Below are 14,949 nucleotides of genomic sequence, written 5' to 3'. Positions count from 1 at the left end.
TTGTGCTATTTATGTCAAATGGGGAGATGCCCTCTGGGCCATTAGGCATTTTGTTTAAGGGGTTTAATATGAAAATGTCAATACACTCCATCATGGGGAGAAAGATATTGTTCCCAGGGAGTTGTTTATCTAGGCATGTTTAAATATAGCAGTAGAGGGGAAGGGAGGGTGGTTAGGGTATACAGGACACACACTAGATGCAAACAACTCTTGGGAACTGTAATTATTTTTCTTTACCCTTTAGTTGGGATGTTAAATTCCATTTATTTCTAGGAATTTTTGTTCTTATGCCTGTCAGTGCATACTTAACAGTAGGAAGATGCATAATGTATGTTGTGTACGTGATAAGTTGGCATATCTTCAGGTTTTTCAGCATAATACAATTGGTGTCTTTGGGTCTTTTCTAGGTTTGTGACTTGGCTTTTAGCCTGAAGAAAATGCTGATCCGACACAAGATGACTCACAATCCCAATCGTCCCCTGGCAGAATGCCAGTTTTGCCATAAGAAGTTTACAAGGAATGACTACCTCAAAGTGCACATGGACAATATCCATGGCGAAGCTGACAGCTAATGGTAGCTGTAAAGGAATTAAACCGTTCAGAAGGGCTCCTAATATGAAACCCAGATTTCTCTCACCTGATTAGCATAGCAGAAGTAGACAAAAGTAATTCACTGGTCTCATAGTTCTTATTTGCCTACCTTTAGAGTTCGTAGATGCATATGCAAAAAAAAAAAAAAAAAAAAAAAAAAAAAAAGGAAAGAAAGAAAGAAATTCCTACTTTTACCAAAAAATGGTAAGGAAAGAAAGAAAGAAATTCCTACTTTTACCAAAAAATGGTACAAATAGAAAAAAAAAAAAAACTTTGTAGCCTTGCAAAATACTACTTATGCTCTGTTTTATAAAATGGAAAAAGGAGTCATGGCTTTCCATGTTGGCTACCTCTCTGTAAAGAAGTTTACTAACATACTCTTTATTAGGCCTTTTTATTTTATTGTTATCTGTGTGTGTGCACGCACGCACATACTGGTTATTACTGATTTATCCAGAAAGAAATTAATATACCAAAATATTTCATACAGATGAGGAAAAGGTCAAGGGTTTTTAAAGTATCAAGCTTGATATAGGATAAAACTTGCTATTTTGTGAAACAGACCAAAAGTTGATGTTATTTATAGCTCTCTACAACAGGTCAGTTTAAAATAAGGAAGTATTTAAGAACTAAAGCATCTATTGAAATGTTGCTCATTTTAGATAATTCTTCAAAACATTATCTCCTCTAATCACTTAGATGCAGACATTCATGGTCTATAGTACTTTCATAAGATCTTCATAAAAATGACCATATACCTTAAGTATATATCAAGCTGATTCTCCTAAGTTTATACCAGTCATCTTTAGAAATTAACAGTATACAAATGCATACAACTAAAAATTAAAACAAAATAGGTTCTCAATATTTGTTGACTGACAAGAGTGTCAGCACATAGTGGCATTGCAATATTAGTTATGGTGAACCTAGCCTTTTATCTTCTCATTCCATCAAAGTGCATAGAACATGTTGGCACAGCTATAATAGAGTCCTCAGAGCATTAACACTCTGTTTCACAAAAGACGTTTTCCAGAATCCAGGCAGTAGGTGATTCTGAAACACTTTTGAATTACCCTCAATTGTTCCGTGTAATTAGGAATCCAGAATAAAAAATACAAATCCAGCCATTGTTATGATTGGAATTATCACTGATTAAGGGAAATTGAAGCAAGAAGTGTAATTTCTTCTGTCGGGTTATATTTCAATAAAATACTTGAGAGCAATATACAATGAGCAACTTGCTTTGGGGGAAGATATGATAAGATGCATTAGTGATGTCAGAATAGCATAAAGGAATCCAAAAACCAGAAGAAAGTCAAAATGAAGTCCAAATCATGAATTTTTCTACTTAGAGCTCAAAGGAGAGGAAGTATAACTTTAAGGAAATTGGTTCCAACTTAAGAAGAAAGGTTATCTGAAGACACAGTTCTTTGAAGTCAGGAATCTTGTTTTAGAATTATGTTTTTGCTCAGTTCCAGTTTTAAAAAGAAGCATAAAGATTCAATATAGAGATTTAAACTCTGTAAAAATACTAAATTTGAAACTCACCAGAGATAATGTTTAAAAATATAAATCTCAGATTATAATTTAGAAGATATCTAAGTATGGTTATATGTAGCATTTTTATATCTGAAAATTATAGACTGTATTTTATAAAAATAGATTTTGGTCTTGTTTCTCACTATGTCATTTGTTTCAACAGTATATTTTTAGATCTAAAATGTTTTCAATTGAACACGACAGTGTGCTTAATATCATTTGAATATAAAAGGCCAGCTGTAAAATTTGGTAGTGTGTATTATTTAAACACATTCTGCTCATTTCTTTTGATGCTACCTCCTCTGTATGGTAATCACACCGTTGTGTGATGAATCTGAAACTTGAAAGGAAGCCAAATACCAATTTTGTATAATCTCAGTGACTCACAGTTTACAGATCTGCTCTAATTGGAAATTACCCTTAAAACCATGTTGTTGCCATGTTGCAGAATAAACTGATGAGAAAGAGGTGCTGGACCTTATCAGGCTGAAGGTTCATAGTCAAGGAAACTCTGGAAGATAATGTAGAAAAACCTACTGGTCCCCAGTCTTGTCTTTTCAAAGCACTGAAATCAAAAGAAGTTCTTAGAAAACTCTTTGTGTGCTGTTACATTTACTGAAATATTATCACTTATAAGCATTTCAAATATATTAGCATTCGTGTCGTGCAACTTTTAAATCACTCGGTAATAGCAAAAAGATGAGAATTGATTTTTTTTTAGGTTTCATTGAGAAATTAAGAACATAAATAGTCACAGGGGAAAAGTCCTGTTGGCAAATGGGAGTACAGGTACCCACTTTGAAGTGTCTTTCTCTGCTTTTCTGCTGTAAAAGATTATGGCTCAAGTGCTTTCTTGGGAACAAGCCAAGCTATCAGGTGCCCATGAAGTCAAGGCTACATAATTTTAAGAGGTATTCAATAACATCGGTGGGTTCAGACATCCTCTTAAAATCATTATACTTGTGTATTAACATTTACAATATTTACATATCTTGAATTCCTTCTTTTTAAAATTTTTTTGAAACTTTTTCTTTAAGTTTATTTATTTATTTTGAGAGGGGGAGAGAGAGCATGTGGGAGTAGCGGGGGGGGGGGGGGGGGGGGGGGGGTGGGGAAGAGAGAGAGAATCCTAAGCAGGATCTCCACCGGTATAGCATGGAGCCCAGTGCAGGGCTCGAACTCTCAAACTGTGAGACCATGACCTGAGCCGAAATCAGGATTCGGATGCTTTACCAACTGAGCCACCCAAGTGCCCCTGAATTCCTTCTTGTTTCACAATCACTGGCTTATAGGATGTTCCTTCTCATTTCTTTCTTTTTCTTTTTTTCTTTTTTTTCTTTTTTTTTTTTTTTTTTTTTGGCTATATGGGAAACTTGATTGATAAATCATGCTCAACAGTTGCAGTGTAAAAGTGTTAATTAGTGATTCATTATTGGGGTTATTATACAGGATAGTTAAAATGCTACTTTTAAGAAACATATTTCTTACATTGTGTGTGTCTGTGAGTCTGCGGAAGATCACTTTTATTCAGTGCTTTACAGCGATTACTTTGCTCAAAATTCTTCTGATCTTTTGCAGCCAACTCAATGGGTGTGAACATAGATTACAGGTCTTCCAACCTTAATTTGTGCATTAAATTTTATGTGCTGCTATATCTCTCAAAGCTGGAAAGGAAGGAAGGAAAAAGGTACTGGAAATATTCATTTTTTCCTTCACTAACCTAAATTTTGCTTATGAAAGCTCATCTTGTGGTTGTGAATATATGGAGATGGGTGGGTAGATGGAAATGTGCCTTTTTGAAACTGTAAGATTTCATCATTGTATCATTCATATTGTATACATATTGTGTATACAAATGTAGCATTGTAAATGTAGCAGAGCTTCAGTAGCATTTTTTTAGGAATCTGTATAAATCACTGTCACAGTTGGTGTGAGCATTGTATTTTACTATAAAACTATAGCGCAGTTCTATAGTAAAATCCAAGTGAACATTTTAAATTTGTTTTTTATGAAAGAAGAAAACATAATTGCTCTTACTCCCAGGCTTCATGCTTTTATGGTTTAATTCTATGCATTTCTAGATCTGGCAAATATGTCTGAAGTTAAGCTGAGTTGGTCTCAGGACAATAAGAAAAAAACATTTCCTTACATCTCATCTCACTGTTGGTCATACACACACAACATGTAAAAAGGAACATCATTAAAAACAAAAGAAATCTGATTTATAGTAGCATCTCTGAGCAAAAATATCCTGAAGTTCACAAAAATATCCTGAAGTTCGCTTATAATATAAGCGTGATAAAAGTTACAGCTAATGTTTTAGGTATTCCTTTTCTCAAAAGCAGTGTTTTATCATCTTGGTGTTGCCCCAATCTTGTGAGGTCTCCAAGAATCAAAAACCATCATCATCATCATCATCATCATCATCATCATCATCAAGTGTCCAACAAGTGGATGTGGAGATGATGCATTCATATAACTTTGATTTCTCAGAATCAGCTAAGGCATGAGTTCTTTGGAGCTGACTCATACCTTTGACTACCTTGGGCTCAAAACTGTGTCATCTCCCCAGGTTGTTAATTTGTTGTGTGACAAAATAGAAAACTAACTCAGGAGTCCTCAGTGTGGGCCATGTCAGAATATTCTAAGTTTCCTAGGCTCATGAAATAGTACAAAGTGCAAAAACTATCTTAAACTAAAATAGTGCCACTGATCCAATGTCCAAGTTTATTTTCTTCCTCTTAAAAAAATGCTTAGCACAGTACTGTAAAACAAATGATTATATTTGTTTTTTTTAATATGAAATTTCTTGTCAAATTGGTTTCCATACAACACCCAGTGCTCATCCCAACAAGTGCCCTCCTCAATACCCATCACCCGCCCTCTCCTCCCTCCCACCCCCATCAACCCTCAGTTTGTTCTCAGTTTTTAAGAGTCTGTTATGTTTTGGCTCCCTCCCTCTCTAACCTTTTTTTTTCCTTCCCCTCCCCCATGCAAATGTTTATATTTGTTACAAAACAGTCTATCTAAATATTTGATGGTGTATTTAACTTCCAATCCTGCAAAACTTTAGGCAGTGAGAATAAGATTTTATTCCTTGGGCTCATGCCAGTGTGGCATATTACATGGCAGGAGGAAACTAAGACTTTAAATAATGTTGATAATTTATATGCTGAGAATTGAGAAAGGACGTGGGACCACTGAAACTTGATTAAATTAATGTAAAGGAGTTCATCTGAAATATCACTGTTTCTAACAAGAAAGACTATAAACTTATTAGGAATTAATTCCACGTGGAAAGCACACAAACACACAAATCCATTTGCCTGTACAAAATAGTATAAAAATGAAAAGAATCCTAGCTCACAGGAGACACTTGAAACATTCCATTACTTCATTTTTAAGTTTTGCCTTCTTGGAGAATATCAAATAATGCCCTTTTCTTCAAAGTTAATTTTGTCGGACATATTTTGCATAGTATTTGACTGGTATACTCTGCCTCCCCATTCTTCTGTTGAAAACCGTTCTGTGAGTATATGTAAATTTTAGATGTGTTTCTAATAAACAACCTGTGGTAAGATTTCACATTTTTATCCTGTGCGACGAAGCTGTGTGCTTTTCAGTCTGTGGTGATGAATTTGCCCTCCCTTACCCAGAGTCTCATGTAGCCTCCATCTGGATGACTGACTGGCCTGATATTGGAGTCTGTATTCAGGGAGAAATAGGCTCTTTACACCAACATGTGAAATTCATCATCACCAATGTGTAAATCTGATAAAAGCCTGACATTGTAGACATAATCCAAGGCCCTCCTTTGTATGGATCTCGCTGACCCAAGGAAGCTACTGATGCACAGCTTTAGGCAAAAGGTATTCCTTAAAAAATATTCCAGGGCCTTTGATAGCACGGATGCAAGTATAACTGTTGAAATCTGAACAAATACACAACCATTATCAGGGTTTGGTTGTTGAAACGGTATATCCTCTGTTTGTCCTTTAATATTTGACAACGCAACCCGTAAAAAAATGGAAGTGCATTGGCTTCCAAGTCTTGCAAGTTCTTTTTCTTTCTAAAGTATTAGCCAGCATCTGGAAAGCTGAAATTGCCTTTAATGAAAAAGGGGTCTGAAATTAACATCTATGAAATCGAAGCAAAATATGTAGTTCCTATGCTACGTAGGAACATAAAAGTATGGAGATAGGGAGTGATACCACATTTGGTTGATTCTAAGACTTATTTTTAAGTTGGCAAACTGATGAATCCTGTATGGAATACTACATATAGTAAAGAGGACTTGTGAAAAATTAAATTTTGTGGAAAATAAGCAGTCACTACTTTTGACTGCCTGAAGTCTAGTTTTATTATTGAAATGTAAGAAATCCTCTCCTGACCTCACATTTTGGATAATCAGATTTGCCACACTAGTGAAATCACCATTTGCAGCTCAAATTCTGCCTGGCGTATTACAGCACACAGCATCCTTCAGAACATGAAGTAAAGTAAAGCCGTGTCAAGTGCAACACACTGAGTGTCACCTTGAGCCTTTCTTGCTCTTTCCACGTGGGATTCATTTCCTATGCTGTTCGGCTGCTGCATTACTTCAGTGTAGTTTCCAGTTTTACCTTCAGCTGAGCTTGGAGAGTTGAGAGTGACAAGTTGGTATTGTTCCCGGACTCAAATTATGATATTTAGGATATTAAGTTGTATCCTTTCTGCTCTGACTATAAAATATGAAATTGGGACAGGTGAATTTACTTGATTAGAGTATTATTAGACTAATTTGTGAGTTGAGCCAATTGGCTTTATACCGGTAAAAACTATTTCATACCCCTAATCATGCCAATTCAGTAAAGGGCATGGAGCTTATGGCTTAATACAGATCCTGAGAGGGTGGTACAAAGTCATGGGGATTTAAAGAGGAATTCAAAATGTATGTACTATAGACAGGAATATAATACTCTTCTAAAACCGGATACATTGGAATTAAAAGTTCAGGTAAGGGTATTGCAATTTAAGAATTCATATGTCTTTCTTAAGACTTTTATATTATATAGCATTGAGATTAAACCCTCATTTCCTGACTTCTCTTTCTCTCTTCTCTTACTGAAGATCAGTCACATCACACTTACACAATACCAATTCTGAGTCTGAATTTGATATATGTTAATTTCCTTAACAGTGAAATGGATTTAATAGCATCTACTTGTTGGCTTTGTTGTGAGAAATAAATCAGAAAATGCATATAATTCTGCAAAGGATGCCTTGCACATAACTAGGGTTCAAGAAATAATATTGCCCTAGTGTTCCTCCAGGTAATTCCCTTATCATCTTGTATATGCTTTCAGAAACTTCCATTACTCTGCAACATTCTAGCTCATATCTTGAAGAAAATCTGTCACAAGTCAAATTAGATAAGATTTATGTTGTATATCATCGACATATTCACAATGATAGAAGCATTTCACTTGGGAATGTTGTTGAAAATTCTTGTATACTGTATCAATTTAGCATATTATAAAAGTTGCCCATCCTTTTGACTCAAGCATATAAATAAGCTATTTTTATTAATGCCAAGATTATCAGGTGTTTTTTTTTATTGTGCTGAGACCACATCTTGCTCTTATCTAATAATCTAAACAATAATTTTGATTTTATAAAACTTGAGCTACCTACCTCTTTATTAACAAAGTAGTAGTACCCAAATGTTCAAATAGGTAACAACAACCTTATTATATTATTCATATTTTAAATGACATAGCTCGGGGCGCCTGGGTGGCTCAGTCGGTTGAGCGGCCGACTTTGGCTTAGGTCATGATCTCGCGGTCCATGAGTTCGAGCCCCGCGTCGGGCTCTGTGCTGACAGTTCAGAGCCTGGAGCCTGTTTCAGATTCTGTGTCTCCCTCTCTCTGACCCTCCCCCGTTCATGCTCTGTCTCTCTCTGTCTCAAAAATAAAGAAACGTTAAAAAAAATTAAAAATAAATAAATAAATGACATAGTTCAAATGAAACTCTGCTAACAAAAACAAAAAATGTCTCTTAAAAATAATTTAAATGCATCAAAACTCATGAATTAAATCAAGTATACACAAGTGAACGTAAATACATCTTTACTCTTTAAACACATTGAAAGATAAGGGAAGAATTTTATGAGATTAAAAAAAAAAACAGAAATGAGTGATTCATTTATTATTGCTAAGTTCAGCTAGTACTTTGTAAAAATTAAGGTAAAAGTATATACCATGAGGTGAAAAACAAAGTCATATTTTGAAAAATGTTATAAACAGGTCTTGTTATTCATATAATGACCCTTTATTCATGTAAAGATTCTGAGATAATGTTTGAATAGATTTGCTTAAGCAAACGAACAGTAGTGAAATATCCTAGAATTAAGGCTATTTTATTATAGAGAATCAATAGAGTTTATAGGGGAATTATGGCAAATAAAGACTCTGAAATACATTGATAAAAGACAAAATGCTTATACTCCTTTGACTTTCTCCACATGTTTTTGGAAACTTATGCCACCAATATAATTAATACTTCAAGTATTTAATTGAACAGTATGTTAGACATGAATACTGTTGTAAATTAGACAAACCACAACAGTGAATCTTGAAGGATAAATGCCTTACTGTGGCTGATGAAGGGAGGCTGGACAGCTAGAAATATTAAGGAACATAAAATCTTAAAGATATGACTTTTCCATAACTTTCAAATTAGCATGTGATAGCCTCCTGAAGCTCTGAATCCTACAATAGCTTAGTGTATCTGGAAAAAACACTGGTTTTTCACCTTCTCTTTGGCATTACTGTCATTAGAGACTCCAGAAGCAATGGTTTTGCTTTCCTCATCATTTGTTTGGGTCTCATACTTTGTAAATTAGATATGTTCATGGAACTGGTCAGAATATACCCTTATCTCTTGCTGACAAGGCTGTCATTATCTTACAGGGGATGTTTCATCAATTAAAGTATCTTCTATGAATGGAAATATTGAGTACTTTGGAACCTCTGATATAAAAGGGTCTGCTAAATGATGAGGCTCACAGGACCTAATGTTTTTGTTGTTAATTGTTACAGTGTGTTTTCAGAAGGAATTTTCTAGACCCAAACATCAAGTATTAATTGCTCTTTCTCCACGTAAGTCCCTGTGGTTGATTGTTACATTAATGAATCCAGTAAATCATGACGTTTGGCATCTGTGCCCTTGTCAAGTCTCTTCCTACACAGGCTTTGGCTTGGCCTGTCATACTTTGGCTGATGGGACATATGCAAACATGATCAAAAAGCTATGGGTCACATCTTGGGAATGTTGCCAACCTCTTATCATGTAAAGAAAGGTCAGCATGTTTTAAGGATGAGAGAACACATGAAGAGAGAGACCTAGCCATTCTATCTAAGCCAGTTCTTAGTCAACCTAAGTTGACTAAGTCACGTGAATGAGCATAGGCAAGACCAGTAGAAGAACCTCTTACCCAACCTCCTGAACTATGAAAAATAATACATTATTATTGTATTTATTTATTTATTTATTTATTTATTTATTTATTTCAAAAGAGAGACAGCGTGATCAGGGGAGGGGCAGAGAGATGGGGGAAGGACAGAGGATCCAAAGCAGGCTTCACATTGACATCAGCGAGCCTGATGCGGGACTCAAACTCACCAACCACAAGATCGTGACCCAAGCTGAAGTCAGATGCTCAACCAACTGAGCCACCCAGGTACCCCTTAAATTTTTAAGTTTTAGGGTGGGTTGTTGTAAACTAACAGATAACACATACAGAAATTAGTAGATAGAAAACGGTTTCTACTTTAAGAAAAACCTACAATGTATGACATAAGCTTTGAGACTAGGCATATATGGATATGGCTAGGGATATATGGCTGGAATAAGTGGCAGGTAAGCTGCTGGCAGAAGCTGGAGGAATGGCAGACAAATTTTAGTGGCTGCTGATAAAAACGTTGTGGAAACTGCTATTGGAAGTGTGAAAAACAGTGATGTGTTTTTTTTTTTTCATCATAAAACAATTGCATGACTGTCCCTGTAGTTCCAACAGAATGATGAAATGGCAGTTGACTTCTTTGTGTGTAATAAGATATGGTAAGAGACAAACTTAGAAAGGATAGTTCAGTTTGCAAATGGAATTTAGAAAAAATGTGTATTCAAATCTTCCTGTGTAGAGGAAAATAGAAAGGTTTTACATTTCCAATCTCTCCAGCCAGAGTTATTTCTTTAGCCAACAGATTCTCAAAGAAAGAAATAGCTTTTGGGAGAAAGTCATATCAGAGATGTTGTCTGCAAAAGCCTTCATTAAGACCTCAGAAAGATTGAAGGTGGTGCCCAGTGGGCTCTCAGTACAACTAGACAAAAAACTGTTTCTAGGAATGTTAAGGGTGTTGTTCCATGGCACTTTGTCATTCCATGCAAAGAAGAGAAACATCTGTCTGAAAAAGAATTATTGATGTGGCATTAGGGACATGGAGTAAGTTTCGTTTAGATTCATAGAATACCCAAAGAGAATCAGCTTAGATTAAAAGGGACTGAGTTAGTTCAAAATGAAAAAAGCATCTGGACACAAACATTCTATGGGAAGGAAGCCGACTGGAAAAACTATTCAGCTATTCAAAAAATTTCAAACATAGGCCATTTCCTATGGAAAAGGAAAGACCTCCCTGAGGAGAGAACCAAGGAGGAGAAGGTTTGATGAGAACCACTCCTGTAGAACAGACCTAGGCTCTAATCAAGGAAAGTACCGGGCTCTGAATGGAAGCTCTCACAACATGTGTCCACAGCTGGATTTTAGAATTTTCATGGACCTGAACTTGCTTTGTGCCTCTCATTGCTCCTCTATTTGTCATCTGTAAATAGGGACAATTTTATTTCCTTCTAAGACTATTCAAGTTATCTATTTCATCTTGGGTGAGTTTTGGTAGTTTGTGGGTTTTGAATAATTGGTCAACGGGGCAATATTATCTAAATTGCCAAATTTATGTGCATAGTTGCTGAGAGCATTCTTTTATAGTTGTTTTAATATCTTGAGGTGGTAATGACATCTTCTCTTTCATTGTTGATATTGATAATTAGCTTATTTTTTTCTTTTTTTTTAATCAGTCTTGCTTAGAAGGTTATCAATCATATTGATTCTTTTCAAAGAACCAGCTTTTGGTTTTACTGATTTTCACTACTGATTTCCTGTATCCTCTTTTATTGATTTCTGCTCTTCACCTTATTGTTTTCTTCCTTTGGCTCGCTCTGGAATAACTTTGCTCTTCTTTTTCTAGTTGCTTCTGGTAGGAGCTTAAATTACTGATTTGAGACTTTTTTTTCCTAAAGAAGGATTTAATGCTGCAATTTCCCTTTGCATGCCACAAATTTTGATATGTTATATATTTACTCAGTTCAAACTATTTCCTAATTTCCCTTGAAAATTACTTTTTGGCTCATGGGTTATTTAGAAGTATATTGATTAATTTCCAAGTACTTGAAGACTTTCCTGTTACCTTTCTATTGTTGATTTCTTGTTTAATTCCTTTCTGGCCAGAAAAATGCATGATTTCAATTTTCAAAAATTTGTAACACTTATTTTATGATCTAAGATACTATATATCTTGAAGAATTTTCCATGTGCACTTAAAAGATGTAAGCTATTAAATTGCAATCAAGATGGCAGAGCAGCGTGGAGACCCTCAGTTTGTCTCGTCCCTGAAACGCAGCTAGATAAGCACCAAACTATTTTGCACACCTAGGAAATTGATCTGAGGATTAACACAACAATTTGCATAACTTGGGCCACAGAACTGGGAAGGTACGTGGTGCAGAGAGGTGAACTGGAGAAAAGAAAAGCCACGGAGGGTAGGGAGCTGTTTTTGCAGAGGAAGGACAGAGAAAGGGGGACAGTGTGACTAATCAGGAGACTGCAGGAAAAATCTCCCCTGAAAGTAGTTGAAGAGAGAGAGAAAGAGTGATAACACTCTTAGGGGACTGAACAAGAAATCTGTTCCCCAAAACCACTGACAGGAAGAGAGGAGAGGGTTTCAGTACCACCAGGATTCTATAAACAGTGGAGGCCAGAGTGTGAAGTTCCGGAACCCAGTGCCCAGCAGTGCTCTGGTGAGGAAGTAGGGCAAATCCCCAGGAGCAGTCAGCGTGGTCTGAGGCGACCATGTGCCACACGATGATAGTTGGTTCCCCTGTTTGGAGAGCATTTAGTAGAAACCATACAGCCTCCTCACAGGTAAAGGTCCTAGTGGACTCTGGAGAATAGCCACGTTTGCTGGTATTGGGACAAAGATGCCAGAGTAAAGTGAAACCTGGTGCCAGCTATGTTTGTGATTTGCCATAATCTCTTAACTTCTGCTGCTGCACTGCTGCACAAAAAATAGAAAAGGAAGGAAAACCTTCAAACTCATTATGGGAGGCCAGCATTACCTTGATTCTAAAACCAGACAAAGACCCCCGCTAAAAAGGAGAACTACAGACCAATATCCCTGATTCACATGGATGCAAAAATTCTCAACAAGATACTAGCGAACTAGATCCAGCAGTATGTCAAAAGAATTATTCACCACAATCAAGTGGGGTTTATCCCTGTGATGCCAGGCTGGTTCAGTATCTGCAAATCAATCAATGTGATACATCACATTAATAAAAAAAGGATGATGGGGCACCTGGGTGGCTCAGTTGGTTGGGCGTCCAACTTCGGCTCAAGTCATGATCTCACAGTCCGTGAGTTCGGGCCCCATGTCGGGCTCTGTGCTGACAGCTCAGAGTCTGGACCCTGCTTTGGATTATGTGTCTCCTTCTCTCTCTGCCCCTCCTCTGCTCATGCTGTGTCTCACTCTGTCTCAAAAATAAATAAAACCATTAAAAATTGCTTTAAAAATAGAAAAAAAATAAAGGATGAGAATCACATTATCCTTTTGATAGATGCAGAAAAGGCATTTGACAAAATATAGCATCATTTCTTGATAAAACTCTCAAGAAAATAGGGATAGGAGGATCATACTTCAAGATCATAAAGGCCATATACAGAAGTCCCACCGCTAATATCATCCTCAAGGGGGAAAAACTTAGAGCTTTCTCCCTATCTAATATGTGTTCCACTCACATATTAGTCGATCTTGGACCTGAGTAGTAGCATATCATTATTTCAGCTCCTAAAATTTTTGACATGTGAAGTAGAATCAGATCATATTCATAGTTTAAGGGTGGGCCCAAGAGTTCATAATTTATGAGGTTGCTTTTCTGAGTTCTTCCCTCTCCATAATCTTTCTGGTCTTTCTGGTTCCCTAGAGCTCCTAATGTTGGTCCTCCAACTCCGTATTACCCTGCTCCGCTGTATACTTCTGCAACTTTATGTGCAACCAGAGTCAGTTCCCAGGACAGAGGAAAAGGTGGTGAAGATTAGGCTCCCCTCTTGTTATGGAAGCATCCACTGAATAGGGAGCACATTTTTATTCCCTCAAGGTTTTAGCTCCTGCAGTTCCCTGTTTCTGGTTGTGTCTCATCACCATGGAATTACTTAGGGGATGGAGTGTGAGAGAACAGAAGAAAAAAATAGAAAAGGTGAGATTTCCATACTCTCTCTGAGTCTTACATGCTTCTTTTTCCTGCTTTTTGTACCAGAACTCGTGGGCTTCTATTTGCTCTCTAATGTCTACTTCATTTGTTCAGGGAAACTGAGTTTGGGTGTAATGGTATAACCACCATTTGATTTATTCATACTTGAATTCTGATCATCTTCCCTAATCCACTTGCTATCATTTACATTTCAGATTTCTCAAATAGCTGTTCCACACAATCTGCCCAGGTTTAATAGTTATATTCAGTGAGAGAGACACTCTCATTCCACTTTTTCCAGAAAAAGAACTCCATTCCTCTCTTGGAAGGGAAGTGTTTATTGCAGTCATCCCTATCTCACTATTACACATTGAGCTAATGGAAGCAAATAACTTGTCTTTTTGTTCAGATGTCTCAATAAAGAAGAGTGACATGTGGGGATCCTCAATCACACCTATAACAGAAACATATGATGAAATTCTGGACTCTAAGCCCAATGCAATGACTGGATAAGACTTTGGAGTCTTGATAGAGAGTAAATGTATTTTGACTATGGAAGGGACATGGGCCTCTGGAGGCTGCAATAGTCATGAATATATACTACTCAGAGCTTCTGCTATGGGAAGCATAGTTAAATAATGGCTCTAGGTATTGCCTTTTTGGATCCTCCACTGCTTTCATGCTGAGGCCACACTTCTCATGCTGACCTCAGGAGTAGTAATGGAGGCCCATTCCAGACAGCCTCAAGATACCTCTGATGTGCACCTTTGGCTCAAAGCTCCCCATTGGCCTAGATGAAACTTTCTTAGAACTACCTTGAGCCTCAACCTCCTCCTACTGAATCCTCTTTCTTACTTCTCTCACAGAGGAAGGGGTGACCTGAATCACAGTCTGAAGGTGCTCCATGCCTTCTCTGCGTATCTCCCACTCTATCTTTCACAGACATTTTCTCTAATAAATCTAATGTCTGTCTAATCCCATCTTGGAAATTGCTTATCTGAAGCCAGAAAGTAACACAGGACCCAAGGATAAATTGATTGTTACTTGATGTAGCATGATTGTTACCTGATGTATCATGTCTCTCAGTATCCACTCCCTAGTGTAGTCCCCCATAGTCAGCATTCTTCAGAGAAACAGACCAAAAGGATATATACTTTATATATTTATTTTATTTTAAGAACTTAAAATTTGCAAAGGTGAATCCACAGCTGGATACATTCTGGAGGTAATGTCTTCTAGTTGTGCAGTGTGTGTGTGTGT

At 36.7% G+C, this 14,949-nt stretch overlaps 1 protein-coding gene across 1 annotated transcript in view; it reads left to right on the top strand.

The window, feature by feature from the left end:
• The window catches only part of PRDM5 (PR/SET domain 5), a 114,022-nt gene extending 113,261 nt beyond the window's left edge, over window positions 1-761 (top strand). Inside the window, exon 14 of the mRNA XM_049630048.1 lies at window positions 408-761. Within this exon, the coding sequence (XP_049486005.1) occupies window positions 408-572 (165 nt within the window). The 3' untranslated portion in view covers window positions 573-761. The remainder of the gene's footprint in view (window positions 1-407) is intronic.
• Window positions 762-14,949: the final 14,188 nt, after the last annotated feature.

The sequence above is a fragment of the Panthera uncia genome, chromosome B1 (assembly GCF_023721935.1).
Source record: "Panthera uncia isolate 11264 chromosome B1, Puncia_PCG_1.0, whole genome shotgun sequence".
Taxonomy (NCBI): domain Eukaryota; kingdom Metazoa; phylum Chordata; class Mammalia; order Carnivora; family Felidae; genus Panthera; species Panthera uncia.
Note: the sequence above shows the minus strand (reverse complement) of the source record. Positions and strands in the feature narration are given on the sequence as shown.